This window comes from Schistocerca nitens, chromosome 3 (genome assembly GCF_023898315.1).
Source record: "Schistocerca nitens isolate TAMUIC-IGC-003100 chromosome 3, iqSchNite1.1, whole genome shotgun sequence".
NCBI classification, from domain to species: domain Eukaryota; kingdom Metazoa; phylum Arthropoda; class Insecta; order Orthoptera; family Acrididae; genus Schistocerca; species Schistocerca nitens.
Window position 1 is genome coordinate 764,806,592 of NC_064616.1, and position 15,196 is coordinate 764,821,787.

Below are 15,196 nucleotides of genomic sequence, written 5' to 3' on the forward strand. Positions count from 1 at the left end.
CACAGAAACATCTCTATCATTATATCGTATTTCATACTCTTCTTCTATCTGTCATGCATTCTCTTCTATTCTCATCCCATTACTTATATTTCTTTGTGGCTTCATTCTCCAGTCTTCACCTGGTTTATGTACTTGGTATCACACATGTACAGCTACTGTTGTTTCTTCTCCATATCAGACACAGTCATGCACATGTACGCGCACGCATGCAAGCGCGCGCCCACACACACACACACACACACACACACACACACACACACTCTCTCTCTCTCTCTCTCTCTCTCTCTCTCTCTCTCTCCCTCTCTGTAATACTTCCGTGAGACATTCTATAAAGCATATCATATGGGACCATGGAAGCAACACATGCTAAACCATGACAATTTCAACTGATGAACCAAATACTCCAATGATTCCAGACAAAGCTGTAGCAGCAAGAAGAGGATCTCCATCAAGTTCGGTTGCAGTGCCCCACGTTACAACTTCAAAAATCACAGCTGAAACGTCTAGTCACTACACTTCAACTCACCCCACACACAACAAGAAAGAACCACAGTGTTTTTTATGGAGAGTGATTCCTGAGAAATGTTAAATTCATCCTGTAAAATATCACTCTGGAAAGAAAACCACAACAGTAAAGTGTGATGAAGGATATTTCATGTGTAACTGTTAAACACAAGGTAGGCCTAAGGAACCAAGTAAATAAGTGATCATCAAAATTTAGGCTTCTTTGCCAAAATGTGCAGGCCCTATCAAATAAAGTTTATGAGATGGAAATACTGTTACCAGAAGAATTAAAAGAAGTGTCAGTTATATATGTCAGTGAACAATAGTTAACAGAAACTATGTCACTTACAATGATAGAGTGCTTTGCACTTACAACATCTTTTTTTTTTTTTTTTGTAGAAAAATCTCTACACTTGGAGAAACATGCATGTACATTAGAGAAGACATCAAACACTGCTGCTTACAGTTTACTGATCAGCTGGGGGAAAGAGCATTACTTCCAAATTTCTACTACAGAACTTACTAATTTAAATGAAATTGTTATTTGTATATATAGAAGCCCGTATGGAAACATAACTACTTTCCTAAAATTCTTGAGTAGGCATTTAACAGTATAAAAGTGTTTAGTAAAACAACTATCATGTGTGGTGACTTTAACATAGATTTCAACAAGAACTCAAAGGACAGTTTAAACATTGCAGCCTTATGAGAAACTTGCAACATACACACAACCATTAACTCCCCTACTAGAGTCATTGAGCAGTACTATAGATCAGGTACTAATTGTGGTGTCACCACCAGACACCACACTTGCTAGGTGGTAGCCTTTAAATCGGTTGCGGTCCGTTAGTATACGTCGGACCCGCGTGTCGCCACTATCAGTGATTGCAGACCGAGCGCTGCCACACAGCAGGTCTAGAGAGACTTACTAGCACTCGCCCCAGTTGTACAGCCGGCTTTGCTAGCGATGGTTCACTGACAAATTACGCTCTCATTTGCCAAGACGATAGTTAGCATAGCCTTCAGCTACGTCATTTGCTACGACCTAGCAAGGCGCCATTACCAGTCACTATTGATGCTGTAAAACATGTACCGTCAAGAGCGATGTTCACCAATTATGGATTAAAGTTAAGTATTCCAGAAGCTACATATGTTTTTGGCTATTCTCATTTCCGTGTCCTGTTCCAGACCTCACGCCAGCCTGTGTGAGCTTAAACGCGTGCCTTTCGGCTTCCTCCTAGTGGATTGGCTGTCTTGCCAATCCACAACACTAATAAAAACAAACATTTATACAAAACTGAAAATATGAATACACTTTCCAAATATTGTTGTTGTTGTGGTGGTCTTCAGTCCTGAGACTGGTTTGATGCAGCTCTCCATGCTACTCTATCCTGTGCAAGCTTCTTCATCTCCCAGTACCTACTGCAACCTACATCCTTCTGAATCTGCTTAGCGTATTCATCTCTTGGGGTCCCTCTATGATTTTTACCCTCCACGCTGCCCTCCAATACTAAATTGGTGATCCCTTGATGCCTCAGAACATGTCCTACCAACCGATCCCTTCTTCTGGTCAAGTTGTGCCACAAACTTCTCTTCTCCCCAATCCTATTCAATACTTCCTCATTAGTTATGTGATCTACCCATCTAATCTTCAGCATTCTTCTGTAGCACCACATTTCGAAAGCTTCTATTCTCTTCTTGTCCAAACTATTTATCGTCCATGTTTCACTTCCATACATGGCTACACTCCATACAAATACTTTCAGAAATGACTTCCTGACACTTAAATCTATACTCGATATCAACAAATTTCTCTTCTTCAGAAACGCTTTCCTTGCCATTGCCACTCTACATTTTATACCCTCTCTACTTCGACCATCATCAGTTATTTTGCTCCCCAAATAGCAAAACTCCTTTACTACTTTAAGTGTCTCATTTCCTAATCTAATTCCCTCAGCATCACCCGACTTAATTCGACTACATGCCATTATCCTCGTTTTGCTTTTGTTGATGTTCATCTTATATCCTCCTTTCAAGACACTATCCATTCCGTTCAACTGCTCTTCCAAGTCCTTTGCTGTCTCTGACAGAATTACAATGTCATCGGCGAACCTCAAAGTTTTTATTTCTTCTCCATGGATTTTAATACCTACTCCGAATTTTTCTTTTGTTTCCTTTACTGCTTGCTCAATATACAGATTGAATAACATCGGGGAGAGGCTACAACCCTGTCTTACTCCCTTCCCAACAACTGCTTCCCTTTCATGTCCCTCGACTCTTATAACTGCCATCTGGTTTCTGTACAAATTGTAAATAGCCTTTCGCTCCCTGTATTTTACCCCTGCCACCTCCAGAATTTGAAAGAGAGTATTCCAGTCAACATTGTCAAAAGCTTTCTCTAAGTCTACAAATGCTAGAAACGTAGGTTTGCCTTTCCTTAATCTTTCTTCTAAGATAAGTCGTAAGGTCAGTATTGCCTCACGTGTTCCAGTATTTCTACGGAATCCAAACTGATCTTCCCCGAGGTCAGCTTCTACTAGTTTTTCCATTCGTCTGTAAAGAATTCGTGTTAGTATTTTGCAGCTGTGGCTTATTAAACTAACTGTTCGGTAATTTTCACATCTGTCAACACCTGCTTTCTTTGGGATTGGAATTATTATATTCTTCTTGAAGTCTGAGGGTATTTCGCCTGTTTCATATATCTTGCTCACCACATGATAGAGTTTTGTCAGTACTGGCTCTCCCACGGCCGTCAGTAGTTCCAATGGAACGTTGTCTACTCCGGGGGCCTTGTTTCGACTCAGGTCTTTCAGTGCTCTGTCAAACTCTTCACGCAGTATCGTATCTCCCATTTCATCTTCATGTACATCCTCTTCCATTTCTATAATATTGTCCTCAAGTACATCGCCCTTGTATAGACCCTCTATATACGCCTTCCACCTTTCTGCTTTCCCTTCTTTGCTTAGAACTGGGTTTCCATCTGAGCTCTTGATGCTCATACAAGTGGTTCTCTTATCTCCTAAGGTCTCTAATTTTCCTGTAGGCAGTATCTATCTTACTCCTAGTGAGATAAGCCTCTACATCCTTACATTTTTCCTTTAGCCATCCCTGCTTAGCCATTTTGCACTTCCTGTCGATCTCATTTTTGAGACGTTTGTATTCCTTTTGCCTGCTTCATTTACTGCATTTTTATATAATTCTATCACATCACTAGCAAATCTAAATAGAAACCCTGACCCCCTATTTCTTCCTACAAGCAACCTTAAAGAAATTATACTAGCAATTAGTAAGTTAAGAACAAAATTTGTATGGATGAAATTCTGGATTATGTCATTAACAATCCATGTGGCCTTATTTCACTACCATTAGACCACGTTTTCAACAGTTCATTCACAACTTGAATCTTTCCTTCCTGTTTAAAGATAGTGAAACTCAGGGAACTGTTCAAATTGGGCAAGATAGAAGAAATAGCCAATTATAGACCTGTTGATTTGCTATCTGTATTTTAGAAAATACTAGAAAAAAATTTTCATAACAGGTTGTTAGATTGCCAAGGAAAGTGCAACATAATATCCAATGCTCAATGTGGTTTCTGGAAAGGCTGATCAACAGAAACAGCAATATTTGAATTTCTAAGTGAAGTGCTGCAAAAACTTGATAATGGAGGAAAAGTGACTGGCATATGCCTTGATCTGCCTAAGGCCTTTGACATCATACATCACATCCTATTGCTGCAGGAACGTGATAGTATTGGTATCAGAGGTACACCTAACAAGTGGCTTATATCATATGTTGCTGGCCACAAGCAAGTAGTAGAAATACAGCCTGAAAAAGATAATTAACCAACCAGAGACTATTTTTATTACAAGTAAGTAAAGTATCATGTATCAGAGGCCTCAGTGCTGGGTCCAACATAACAGTGTCACAGCACTATCCAGTTTGCAGATGACACAAACATTTTAGTCAGTGGGGAGACAGCAGAAATGTTGCAGACAACACTTCAGAGATATTAACTACTGTTGTAAACTGTTTCAGGCAAAACAAACTAATGATAAATAAAAGTAGAACAATAGCATTAAATTTGCATATTGTTAAGAGAAACAGTGAAGAGGATATAAAAATTCAGTTATCAGAGACAGATATTATAAGTGTAGATAATACTAAATTTCTTGGGGTCTAGCTCCAAGATAACATTATACAGAATACTCACATCAATAGATTGTTTAAGACACTAAGTTCCATATGCTATTTAATGAGTGCTTAAAAACTGTTGTCATAAGGACTGTCTGATGACTGTTTACCCCCTACACTAATACGTGCTCTGCTCTGAAGTATGGGATTACTTTCCGGAGTAAATCACCATCCTGCCTAAAACTCTTCAGGATGCAAAAAAAAGAATAGTGAGAATCGCGGCTAGAATAAAAAGGAACAAATCCTGCAGACCACTATTTAAAAGAATGAGAATTCTTCCTCTTTCAGTTATTTACCACTTGGAAAGAGCAATGGCTATTAAGAAATATGCAATAAGAAATTCTGGTGGTCTCTTCAAAAATGAAAATCTTCATCATAACACAAGAAAGAGAACTGACTTTCACAATCTCCAAATAATAACCAGTTTTTGCCAAAGGACCACAGTAAAATTATTTACAATAAGTTGGCAAAGTAAAAATGATCTAAACAAATTTAAAGCAGTATTCTAAGAATATCTATTAATACAATGGGATCTCACTGATGAATGTGGGCATGAGCCTGTGGAGAAAGTGGAGCTTATGTTCATGTAGGACTAGCTGACCAAGCACTGGATAGATTTGTAACAAATTGTACAGTTTGTGACACTAAACTTGTTCCATATGATATTATCCCTGTAAAGAAACTTGTAAAGGAACAGTGAATAGTGCATAACAGGTGTAAAACAAATCATAGGGCTATAGATACAGAGATGTAACGCAAAATATGTTTGTCTGTCAAAAGGACAATGCATAAAGCCTAGAAGAACTACTGTAGCAAAATCACATCTAAAGACCTCTCACAAAATTCAAAGATATTCTGGACATATCTTAATACTATCAGTGGCCCCAAATGCAGTGTCCAGACACTCATGGATGACACAGGACCAAATATTGAGGGTATAAAATGAACAGTAGAATTGCCAAAGTCCATTTCCTGATATTTCATTATAAAAACATTGCAATACTACCCCAATTTAATTCTGCATTCTTGTAATAATGAGACATACACGAGTGTTGAACAAAAATATGGAAATACTGCAAGAAATGCATGCTTGAACATAAATGCAAATATTAGACAAACCTGCGGATAGCACTGCTGTAATTGACCAAGAATGGCACCTTTGCAATGTCCTTAACATGTTACAAGTATCAATCGTGGTTAGAACAATATTCTGTGTAGTTGTGAGTGCATTATATTGGAGGTAAGTCAATTCAAACATGGGAAAATTGTTGGTGTTTGAATGGTGTGCTTCCATAACCAAGGGAGTCAAAGTGTCTGGTGCTTCAAACGGCCCTGTTTTGCAGCTGTATACCACATACAGGGGATGGAAAAACATCATCCGCTAAGTTACAAAGTAAACGTAAGTGTGTGTTGAGTGATCGTGACAGATGGTCATTGAAGAGTATTGTGTTGAAGTGTTGAAAAATAAGAGAATGACAGATGCAAGAGTCACTGTAGAACTGAATGTCACACTCACAAACCCTGTTGGCACTGAAACAACATGAAGGGAGCTCCATAAGCAAGGAACTGCAGGGTGAGATGAAATTCCAAAACCACTGATCAGTGATGCAAATGCCTGTACCAGGAAAATGTAGTGATGAAGCCATAAAACCTGAGCTATGGTGTATTCTAAGAAAGTCATTTGATTGGATGAATCTTGTTTCACACTGTTTCCAACTTCTGGCTGAGTTTACATTCCAGGAGTGAAACATGGCGGCTGTTTGGTGATAATTAGGGCAGCCATATCATGGTATTCCATGGACCCCATAGGTACTCTGCAGGGTAACATTACAGCCAAGAATTATGTCAGCTTTTCAGCTGGTTAGGTACACCCTATGGGACAATGTTTGATCCCCAAAGGGCCCTGTTCACACAGGTTATAGCATCCAGGACTGGTTTTGTGAGCATGAGAATGAACTATTACATCTTCCCTGGCTACTACAGTCACCAGATCTCAATATTATGGAGCCTTTGTTGGCTACTTTGAAGAGAAGGCTGCATCATCACTGTACACCTCCATCATTGTTACCTGAACTTGCCACTATTTTGCAGGAAGAATTGTATCAGAGCCCTTTGAAAACCATACAGGACCCGTATTTATCCGTTCTGAGATGATTTGAAGCTTTTTTCAATGCCAACAGGTTTCATACTCTGTATTAGGATTGATAATGTTTTGTGTTTCCATATTTTTGTCCAACCCTTGTAGATATTATTTTCTGTGGTATTGAGAAACATCTGAATTCACTAAAACAGAAGCAGATACCATGGCCTGATGGAATCCCTGACAGATTCTATGACTCCATACAGAAACTGCAGCTGAGTTATCTCCAGTCCTAATCATAAGATACTGTACATCTGTTGAACAAAACTCTGTGTCTAGTGTTTGGAGGAAAACACAGATCACTCATTTCTACAGTAAGCATAGCTGATGTGATTCACAAAACTACCTTCCAATATCATGAACATCCATGTGTTGTAGAATCTTAGAATATATTTTGAGATCAAATACAATAAGATATTGTGAACAGAATAACTTCCCCTTAGCCAATCAGCATGGATTCTGAAAATATGGGCCAAGTGTAACTCAACTCATGCTATTCTAATATGATATCTTGAAACTCATGGATCAAGGCAAGCAGGTGTGTGCAGTATTTCTTGACTTCTGAAAAACCTTTTACTGAGTATTGCACTAGTGCTCATTAATGAAAGTATGATCACATGAGGTATCAAAAAAATTGTGATTGGACAGAAGAATTCTTTATAGGAAGTATGCAGCATGTTACCTTGGATAGAGAATCAGCAACAGATATAGAAGTAACTTCAGGCACACTCATAGTAGTCTGTTTTAACCCTTACTGTTCATCCTGTACATTAATGACCTGAAAAGAACATTAATACTAACTCCAGAATTTTTACAGGTGGTGCAACTATCTACAATGAAGTACTGTCTAAAAAAGGTGCACGAATATCCAGTCAGATTTTGATGAGATTTTAGAGTGGTGCAAAGACTGGCAACTTGCTTTAAATGTTCACGAATGTAAAAGTATGACTTTCCCTAAATGCAGAAACATAATATCCTACTACTATACATACAGTGACTGGTTTCAATCTCTTACAGGATCATCATCAGACCATTTTATTCTGCAGTGATAACACGAGATAGTGGCATGGAGCAGGCTGCTCTGGAGAGGCATAATGACCACTGCTCACACTTACACCTAATTAAGACTGTTTTTATAGAAATAATTTTATAATGCAATGTTAGTTGGAGGTGATTTTAACCTACTAATATAGACTTGGACTTCCATGGATTCACTGCAGGTGGTACCAATAGATAGTCTTATGAATCAGTTTTGAACATGTTTTCTGAAAAGTGTCTTGAGCACCTAGTTTAACAGCCCACAAGCAATGGACATATTTTAGACATTGTAGCTTCAAATAGACCTAAACTTTTGTCAGTGCTGATACACAGACAGGGATTAGGATCATAATGCCATCACAGTGACATCAGTTACTAAAGTTAACAAATCCATCAAGAAGGCTACGAGACAATTTTTGATAGAAAGAGCAGATAAGAAGTTGTTAGTATTCCATTTAGAAAATGAATGGACATAATTTAGTTCCAGTATGATGGACATAGAACAGTGGTACCCAACCTGGGGGTAGTTACCCCCAGAGGGGTAAAATGAAATTTTCTGGGGAGTAGATACAGGGAGGATTTGATTACGATTCAGTTGTGAAACTAAGTTGTTTTAAATAATCAACATCACCATCTCATTAGACAAATAATTTTTAGACAGAAGGCCACAGCCCATGTATTAATGAAATTTTTGAAATTTGTACACAGTTAGTAATGACAAATAGCCACAGACTGCCACTTGCTGTGCGCAGCACATTCATCATTCACTTCATTGAGTTATGGGCTCACTCATGGCTTTTCTTTTCTTAGTCAGTCATTCGCCCACCAATTAAGTCCACAAAGACATGAAATGACTGCATTGCTGGTGCCTCTGATTTCACTATATTCTCAACATAGTTTGGACTGTCAGAAGCAAATGAGTGGAAGTTTTCCTATTTATGAGGCAACTATTATGTAAGAAATTGCTACATTGAAGCATTAGTCTTTGTTTACTACTGAACTTAAATAGCTGAGTAGATAAGATGTAAGTAAGTGTGCAACTTCATTTTTTATTTGTAGATGTGATGCCATAATCAGTAGTCACAAAATGATCACCATAAATGATGTACACTTCTACAATCTAAAAATTTCACTCCAAGGACAAAACTGAATTTGAGATGTGCTTCAGATGTGCAGATTAAAGTTGCAGAGACAAGTCTATGATTAGAAACATGACTATATAATCATGGCTGTAGATTTGTGAAATCAAGGAAATTTATGCGATGAAAATCCTTATAAAAATCTATGAGACATATTCTGTCACAATATTGTCATTAATGCAAAAAGATAAAACTACAATTCTGCCGGTGAACAAGAACAATGTTATGGTCCTAATGGCATGTGTGTGCTGTAATAAAAAGATATTTGATCTTTTGAATGATGCTGGCTATAGACAGGTGGAGATCAATCCTATGAATAAGATTGATGGGAATATGATGACTCTTCTTAAAGAGTTAGGCTTGCCATGTAACATCATTAAGGATCTTACAGCTCAAACACCAGTGGCAACATGACTAAATAGCCTTCCTAAGGTACATAAGGAAGAAATGACAGTAATACTGGCTCATTTATATACCAGCTGGCAACATAAATGAAATACATTCAAAGTAATGAAATCAGTTGGAGAATATTTTTCCACACAAGTGACATACCATTTGTGGACCCCCTCCCCAATCCATACACAAACAATGTATCATTTGCAACCATGCTGTCTCCATCTCTCCATGCATCATTTGGTACCCCCAGCCCAACCCTACCTCACACATCAGGTGCAATTCCTCGCAATTTTGGTAAGACTTCTCAGAATAAATATAAATCTTGTGAGCATGGAAATGGGTTATTTGTGTGGAAGTGAGAACACCAAATTCATAACTCCACTCACTTTTTGCATCACCTCACTCAATTTCAACTCTGGGATACAGATATTATGGTCAGTATTATGGAGCTGCAGTCCCAACTAACATGTTTTTATTGATACGTGGATGACACTTTTGTGGTGTAACCAAATGGAATGGATCATTTAAACTCTATCCAGCCTAAAACCAAATTCAAAATAGAACTTCAAATAGAGTGCCTGCTACCATTCCTTGACATGTTCGTTAACTGAAAACTAATCAGATTTTTTGGTCACAGTGTATACAGGAAACCTAAGTACACTGAGCCATCTTCATATCTCAAGCCATCACCATCTGTCACAAAGAAGTTCAGTGCTAAAGATGCTGGTCCATAGAGCTCAAACACTCTCAGATAGAGTATTGCCAAAGAATTAGAATGCCTATAAACAGTGTTCGAAGGAATGGGTACTCAGATTGTCAAATTGGGCAGGTGTTGCACCCAAAATCAAGAACATGAAATGTATTTGCATTTGTGAATATGGGCAACAATCAGCTGTATAATGGAATGACGAGAATAAAAAGCCTCTGCTGGATGGGACTTGAACCTGGATTTCTCACTTATCGCAACCAATTGCCTTACATTAGGCTATCCGAGCATGACTCATGGCCACACCCAAACTTCCATATGCCATCAACCATGTGTCTACAGTCTGCACTCGTACATTCAAATGTATATTCCTGTACAGAGCAGACATATTTAATTGAAAGTCACATTCCCGGTATTGCTGGATAAATATGGTATTGCAGTGCCTGTGTTCTTCAGAAGTATGATGTGAAGTTCATTGGGACATGCAAGCATGCATGCAAGTGACTTTCAATTAAAATATCTTCCTTGTACAGGAATATACATATGAATGTACAAGTGCAGGTTGTAAGACACACAGTTAACTACATATGGAAGTTTGAGTCTGGCTGTGAGCTGCATTCAGCTAGGCTAATGGAAAGGTGACTACTTGCAGTGCATGGGAAATCTGGGTTTGAGTCCCAGTCCAGCACACATTTTCAATGTCATCATTCCATTATACAACTGATGGTTGTCCATATTTGGAAATGTGTATACACTTCATGTATTTCATAATGGCTGTAGTCACTGCAAGGCTTGTTCCTTCGGACATGCATGCAAGTCCAAAGGAATTTTGTGTCATACTTTTGAAGGACACGGGCACTGCAGTATCATAAAATCAAGAATTCCTGAGAAAAAGACTGAGACTTAGACAGAGAAAGGGAAGCCAAGAATCAGTTACTTACCTTATGCTTTCCCGATATCTGGAAAAAATGGGTAGACTCCTACCAGAAATGTGGCATCCAATGTATTTTTCTGTCTTCAACAAAGATAAAAAGTTTTCTTTGAAATGTTAAAGATGATGTAGGTTTCTGAAAACTAGGCATGTATGACATTCCTTGTAGGGCAGACTATTAGAACAGCTGAGGAATGATGCAAGGAACATCAACATCACAACTAGGTAAAACAACCAAGCAGTCTGCTGTCACAGAGCCCTGTCTTAAATATAATCATGAAATGCAGTGTGAAAGTACTAATATCATGGTGAAAATGCCAAGTTTTTGTAAAAGCTCAATTAAGGATTCTATTCTAAAATAAAGATGTCTGAAAGCCTAATAACAGGGAGGGAGGTTTCAATTTAAACAAAGCAAACCAATGACATAGATGAATTAAGGGCAATGTTTAAACAGACTGTAAATCCTGCCCTGGAGAAGTATGTGCAGAGAAAGTGGATGAAGGATGGAAAAAAAACCACCATGGCTTAATAAGAAAATTTGGAAAAGCAGAGACTGTTGCACTCTCAGTTCAAAAAAGAATGCAGAAATGATGACATGCAAAAGTTACTAGAAATTCATGTGGCTGTAAAAAGATTTGTGTGCAAAGGCTACAACAACTATCACCATCATACCTTGGCAAAATATCTTGATGTCAGCCTGAGAAAATTCTGGTCCTATGTAAAATTGCAAAGCAGGTCAAAGGCTTCCATCCAGTCACTCATTGACTAATCTGGTGTGCAATAGAGAACAGCAAAAGAAAAGCTGAAGGTGAGAAATCATTCATGCAGGAGAATCATACAACAAACTGTCAATAGACCACCATACGGATTTCCATGTGGAGGACATAGTAATAGGCATCACTGACATTAGGAAGTAACTGAAAGAGTTGAAAAAGTAAATCACCAGATCTGGATGGAATATCAGTTCAGTTTCAGAAAGGCAAATAGGAAGGCAAATTGTCAACTTCAGATTATTATGAGAATTTTAGGAAAGAGTGGTTTATCTCTAAATGAGAGCTCATACAGAACACCAGTGCGACTCATTCTTGAGTACTGCTCAAGTATTTGGGAACCCCACCAGGTCAGATTAAAGGAAGAGATTGAATAAATTCATAGACAGGCTTCTAGACTTCCTACAGGTAATTTTGATCAACACATGAATATAATGGAGATGCTTCATGAACTTAAGTGGGAATCCCTCGAGGGAAGATGACATTATTTTCGTGGAACACTACTGAGAAAATTTAGACACTGATTGCAGAATGATTGTACTGTCACCAATGCACATTTTGTGTGAGGACCATGAAGACAAAGCCAAATTAGGACTCATATGGAGGCATGTAGACAGTTATTTTTCCCTTCCTCTATTTGTGAGTAGAACAGAAAAGGAAATGAGTAGTAGTGATACAAGGTACACTATGCCAAGCACCATATGGTGACTTGTGGAGTATGTATGTAGATGCAGATGTAGAATTGGGAGGCACCCTCTACCGTGCACATCACAGTGGTCTGCTAATTATGGTTGGAAAGATATACATGTAAATCATTGGGCATATCTGCATGTATTATGGTCCCTCAAGTTGCTTTTTCACAGCAGATGGCATTTTGCAGTTAGCTTTCCACTGTCTTATATTGGAGACCCCACTACAGTTGGAGAAGCTCAACATAGAAGGATTAGTGAATAAAGACCAGGTTAGTCTTTTTCTAGGGGACTGTAATGATTATTATTGATTGCCGCCATGTGACTTGTAACCACATTCCACCACTGCAGTGTTGCACTGTGAGTCACTGAATGATTCATGACATTATGCAGCAGTGGGACTTCACTTCTCTTTCATGATTCATGGTATTGTGCTGCAGTGGGACCTTGTTTCTTTTTCAGTCAGGAACTGTGTGTTCTGGTGCCATAATTTTAATGTGAAATTGGTAGTTGAAATAGAATTCACATCTGCATGAGTTTATTTATTGGTAGTTTGTTACAAACATGTGGCAGTCTGGTGGAAATAGAAATCAACTAGTCACAACATACCAAGCCAATGCATTGTCTCTAATGCACACCCTGTCTGCAGCGAGGCATCATATGATTCAAAAAGCTCTCTTGCAATCTGGAATTCTGTCTTTGTGGCTTTATACCTTACTACAGACTTACTGTTTCCACCTTAATTTTGGACAGCCAGTTAGAAGATAGCCACTTGGCAAATAATAATTTCAGTACAATCACTTCAGCATATCAATGGAACATACCTGATGTGCAAATACAATTTTAACTTGTAACTCCTTTAGGTTGTTGTAATTTTCTACCTTCACTTTCTGATCATTTTCCGTAGCTTTTGCACAGGAATCCTCTGCAAATCTAGCCAATTTGTTCCAGATGATTAAAAAAGTTTTTTATGCTAGGTTTTTAGTGAGATGTTATTACTTATGTCACCTTAAAGTACTTTTGTTTCTCTGCTGTATTTTCCCTGTACCATAAAGCGGTACCCCAGAGTTCCAGAAACCACATTCTTATGTAGCTGTTACCAAGATTGCTTTTTCTATCCTGATGGGCACACAGCAGAAAGCAGTACTGAAGTCTGTAAGAATGAGCTTCCTTCTTTCTTGTCTGACATAACTGTGATAATGTCTTACTTGTTTGCCATGACAAATGTAATTAATGAATCTCCATCCAAAGAAAAGCCCTCTGCTACTGGCCGAGATTGTTATTGGCATATGGAAATGCCTAACTAAATTGTGCTTAGCTTACCTGGCCAAACAGAAGTGTGGTCTGGAGGTGGAGGCCGCATTCCCCAGCTGGTGATGGCACTAGTTACAGGCACAACTTGTTCTGGGAGAGGTACACCTGTCACATAGGGGGGACTCACCATTGGTATACTGCCATTCCCTGCAATGCAATATAAACTCATCAACAAAAATATATATAAATTTAAAAAAACTCTTATCAAACAAGCTTTTCACTTATTGCAAACAATAGTTATTCAATAATATTTCAAGCAGCATGTTTATAATAAAAATTGCACACTGATGGATAAGTAACACCATTTTTTTCATAAAAATGATGACACAAGACTATAAAATGACATTTATTACAGAAGAATATATTCTAACACCTCCATCAGTTGATACACTACAAGGAACATCACAGACAAGAGATAAGTGTTATTATTTGGTCTTATTGTGGTATCCTGAAGATTTGTAAGAAGTTAAGTACAAGGGCTGTGGTATCAGAAATGATGTACTGGTGTGACAATGTGTAAAAGAAATATGATGGAACGGAGCAATAATTAGCTTAGGGGCTGTGGTGTAGAGGTGAGAAGGCATATGTAAACATACATGGAATGTAAAAGAAAGGTTTAAGCACATTTAATAATAAAGGAATTATGACTATGGTATGGAAAAGTACTGAGTGAAATACAAGTAATGGAAGGAGTAAAACCAACCTGTATGTATGTGTGTGTGTGTGTGTGTGTGTGTGTGTGTGTGTGTGTGTGTGTGTGTGTGTGTGTGTGTTTTGTCTTAGTTAATTCTGAAAAAGACATTTTCTGAATGCTCAGCATCACTTTCAACCTTATTTAAATGCATGTCAACTGCTCAATACCTCATTTATATGATAAATGATTCCCATTAATCTGTCCATAAAAGGAATGTTAACTGTATGAATAGTAAACAGACAAGAGAGGAAAAGAAAACAATGAAGGGGAAGGCTTGAAAAATGTCAGAAATTTTAGTAACAATTATTAATGGTAATTATATTTGTTTCAAATAAATATCAGTGTTTTTACCATGTTTGGAGATGAGACAGATTGGCTACAGAATTAATTTCATAAGTGCAGACTAAGTGTAAGACATGCTGAATAGTTGACATGTCTGATGAAAACCCACTTACAAATGACAGGCCTGTATCTTATGAATGAGTATGTCATGAAAGAAATGGTTTCTGTCATACAAATAGGAGTTATAGAAGGTGAGAAGGTGCTTTCCAATGTGTAAGCAAGCATTCTATCTATGGGATACATCTTGATGTGGTGGAAACTCGTGAGGTAGAAGCATATTATCTTCCATGATAATCTATACTTGTAAATAACTTCAGTTGGGAAGATTATAAAACTAGGTAA

At 38.0% G+C, this 15,196-nt stretch overlaps 1 protein-coding gene across 2 annotated transcripts in view; it reads right to left on the bottom strand.

Moving 5' to 3' along the window:
• Nucleotides 1-15,196, bottom strand: part of LOC126248761 (mucin-6-like) — a 292,688-nt gene that overhangs the window by 71,371 nt on the left and 206,121 nt on the right. For both annotated transcript variants that reach the window (XM_049950115.1, XM_049950114.1), the window contains exon 4: nt 13,828-13,965. In XM_049950115.1, coding sequence (XP_049806072.1) covers nt 13,828-13,965 — 138 coding nt within the window. The remainder of the gene's footprint in view (nt 1-13,827; nt 13,966-15,196) is intronic.